A 2,290-nucleotide genomic window follows, 5' to 3' on the forward strand; every position below is an offset into this window, starting at 1 on the left:
GTTTATCAGAATTTGAACGTCATCAGTTCAACCTTTAACATTCCTAGCACTAATGAATGTACTTTTGAGACCCTGCTACATACCAAAAAAATAAAGTGGTTTAGTTGATGGCATATCATGAAACAAAAACCAAAGACGATTTAGAATGTGAACTTTATGAGTTTAATTTTTAACGTTCCTAGCACTACTTAGTTTACTTTTAAGATTATTATGGTTATGGATTTCATTGAAACTTAGCGTCTTCTTTCAAATGTTTATTCGAATTCAAGTTCAGTTTTTGTTGATAAAGATATAACTAAGTAAAATCAAAGCGCAATCTCTAACAGTTTAACTTTTAAACGAGATGTTCACACACTTCAACCATTATCTCTTAAGTCTAAAAGCTACTAGGAAACAATTATGTCCAAGAAGTAAACAATTTTAAACAGGAAGTTGGTATATGAAAGTACCTTTGAAGTATGTTTAGGCGGCAGAACTTTTGCATGGTTTAAGAAGCTTGCCTAATCAACTTCCCCATAGAAAACTCATTTTCCTCATCATGAATTACTTGCCCTTTTGCAAAAACTGGGAAAGAAGGTGCCCTCTGTAGATTGCCCTGTGATACTTTTGGTAACAATAATTGTAAAGTATTCTTCTGAGGTGAAACTTTTACTTTATAAATAGATGCTTGCCTAATTAACTTTCCCCTAGAAAACTCCCTTTCCTCATCATGAACTTGTTCACTTTCTTGAAAAACTTTACTCTTTGTTGTTATTGTTGTTATAGCTGCTTGCCTAGCAGTAACTTGTAAAGCTATTGATATGTGGAGCTGAAATGTATTGTCTTTAAACTCTAATGTGATGCCTAAATAAGATTCCTATGTGGTATTGAAAAATATCAATTTTGTGAGAAATTTTGCTGCTACTCTTAGTACAGTAACCTGAAAATCATGATTTGATATATGAAAGATGTTGTCTTTAAATTATCCTGTGATGCCTAAAATAGATTTCTATTTGGTATCAAAATTTGAACGTCATCAGTTCAACCTTTAACATTCCTAGCACTAATGAATGTACTTTTGAGACCCTGCTACATTACAAAAATTAAAGTGGTTTGGTTGATGGCATATCATGAAACAAAAATCAAAGACGATTTAGAATGTGAACTTCATGAGTTTGATTTTTAACGTTCTTAGCACTACTTAGTTTACTTTTAAGATTATTATGGTTATGGATTTGATTGAAACTTAGCGTCTTCTTTCACATGTATATTCAAATTCAAGTTCAATTGATGTTGAGAAAGATATAACTAAGTAAAATAAAAGTACGACCTCTAACAGTTTAACTTTTAAACGAGATGTTAACACGCTTCAACTGTTATCTCTTAAGTCTAAAAGCTACTAGGAAACAATTAGGTCCAAGAAGTAAGCAATTTTAAATAGGAAGTTGACATATAAAAGTACCTTTGGATTATGTTTAGGAGGTAGGACTTTTGCATGGTTTAAAGAAGCTTGCCTTATCAACTTCCCCATAGAAAACTCATTTTTTCATCATGAATTACTTTCCCTTTTGCAAAAATTGGGAAAAAAAGTGCCCTCTGTAGATTTCCCTGTGATACTTTTGGTAACAATAATTGTATTCTTCTGAGGTAAAACTTTTACGTAGTTTATAGATGCTTGCCTAATCAATTTTCCCATAGAGAACTCACTTTCCTCATTATGAACTTGTTCACTTTCTTGAATAACTTTACTCTTTGTTGTTGTTGTTATTGATGTTATAGATGCTTGCCTAATCAATTTTCCCATAGAAAAATCACTTTCTTCATCACGGGGTTCTTCTTTATAGTCTACAAAAACAGGTAAAGAAGGTGCTCTTTGTAAATTACACCTCTCTGATGATGATACTTTGGATGATGCTTTTTGTAGTCTTGGTTTACTTTTTCTTGAATCAAGATTCATTTTTTCACTTTGTGGGAGTTTTTGTAATGAAGAAAATATTTCCTCCATAGATTTTCCAAATGAAAAAATCTTGATAGTATTCAGCCTATAAGGCTAATATAGAGAAGTTAATACATAACGTTCATGCTGATTTGCATCTATCATCTCTGCCAATTATTTAGGTTAGCTAATGTAGTTTTCTTCAAGCCTAAATGATGCCTTTTTGAATTCTTACTACACATTCTCTATGCATTTGTCCAATAAATTTGTTAAGATAGTAAACCAATGAATAAAATCCATACCAAGATACACTCCTCTTCTCCTCTGTGCAGTTGTTGTGAGACAGAACTGACTAGGCTAGAAAATCATAAAAGG

The 2,290-nt window shown here is 31.9% G+C and overlaps 1 protein-coding gene across 1 annotated transcript; it reads right to left on the reverse strand.

The window, feature by feature from the left end:
• Positions 1-6: 6 nt before the first annotated feature.
• LOC124900067 lies at positions 7-1,973 on the reverse strand (the record flags this gene model as incomplete). The annotated part of the gene is given in 1 exon segment (XM_047415288.1): positions 7-1,973. A coding segment is annotated over 1 exon segment (445 nt), but the record flags the coding sequence as incomplete, so codon positions are not given.
• Between the last annotated feature and the right edge of the window lie 317 nt (positions 1,974-2,290).

Source organism: Capsicum annuum, chromosome 7 (genome assembly GCF_002878395.1).
Source record: "Capsicum annuum cultivar UCD-10X-F1 chromosome 7, UCD10Xv1.1, whole genome shotgun sequence".
Classification (NCBI taxonomy): Eukaryota; Viridiplantae; Streptophyta; class Magnoliopsida; order Solanales; family Solanaceae; genus Capsicum; species Capsicum annuum.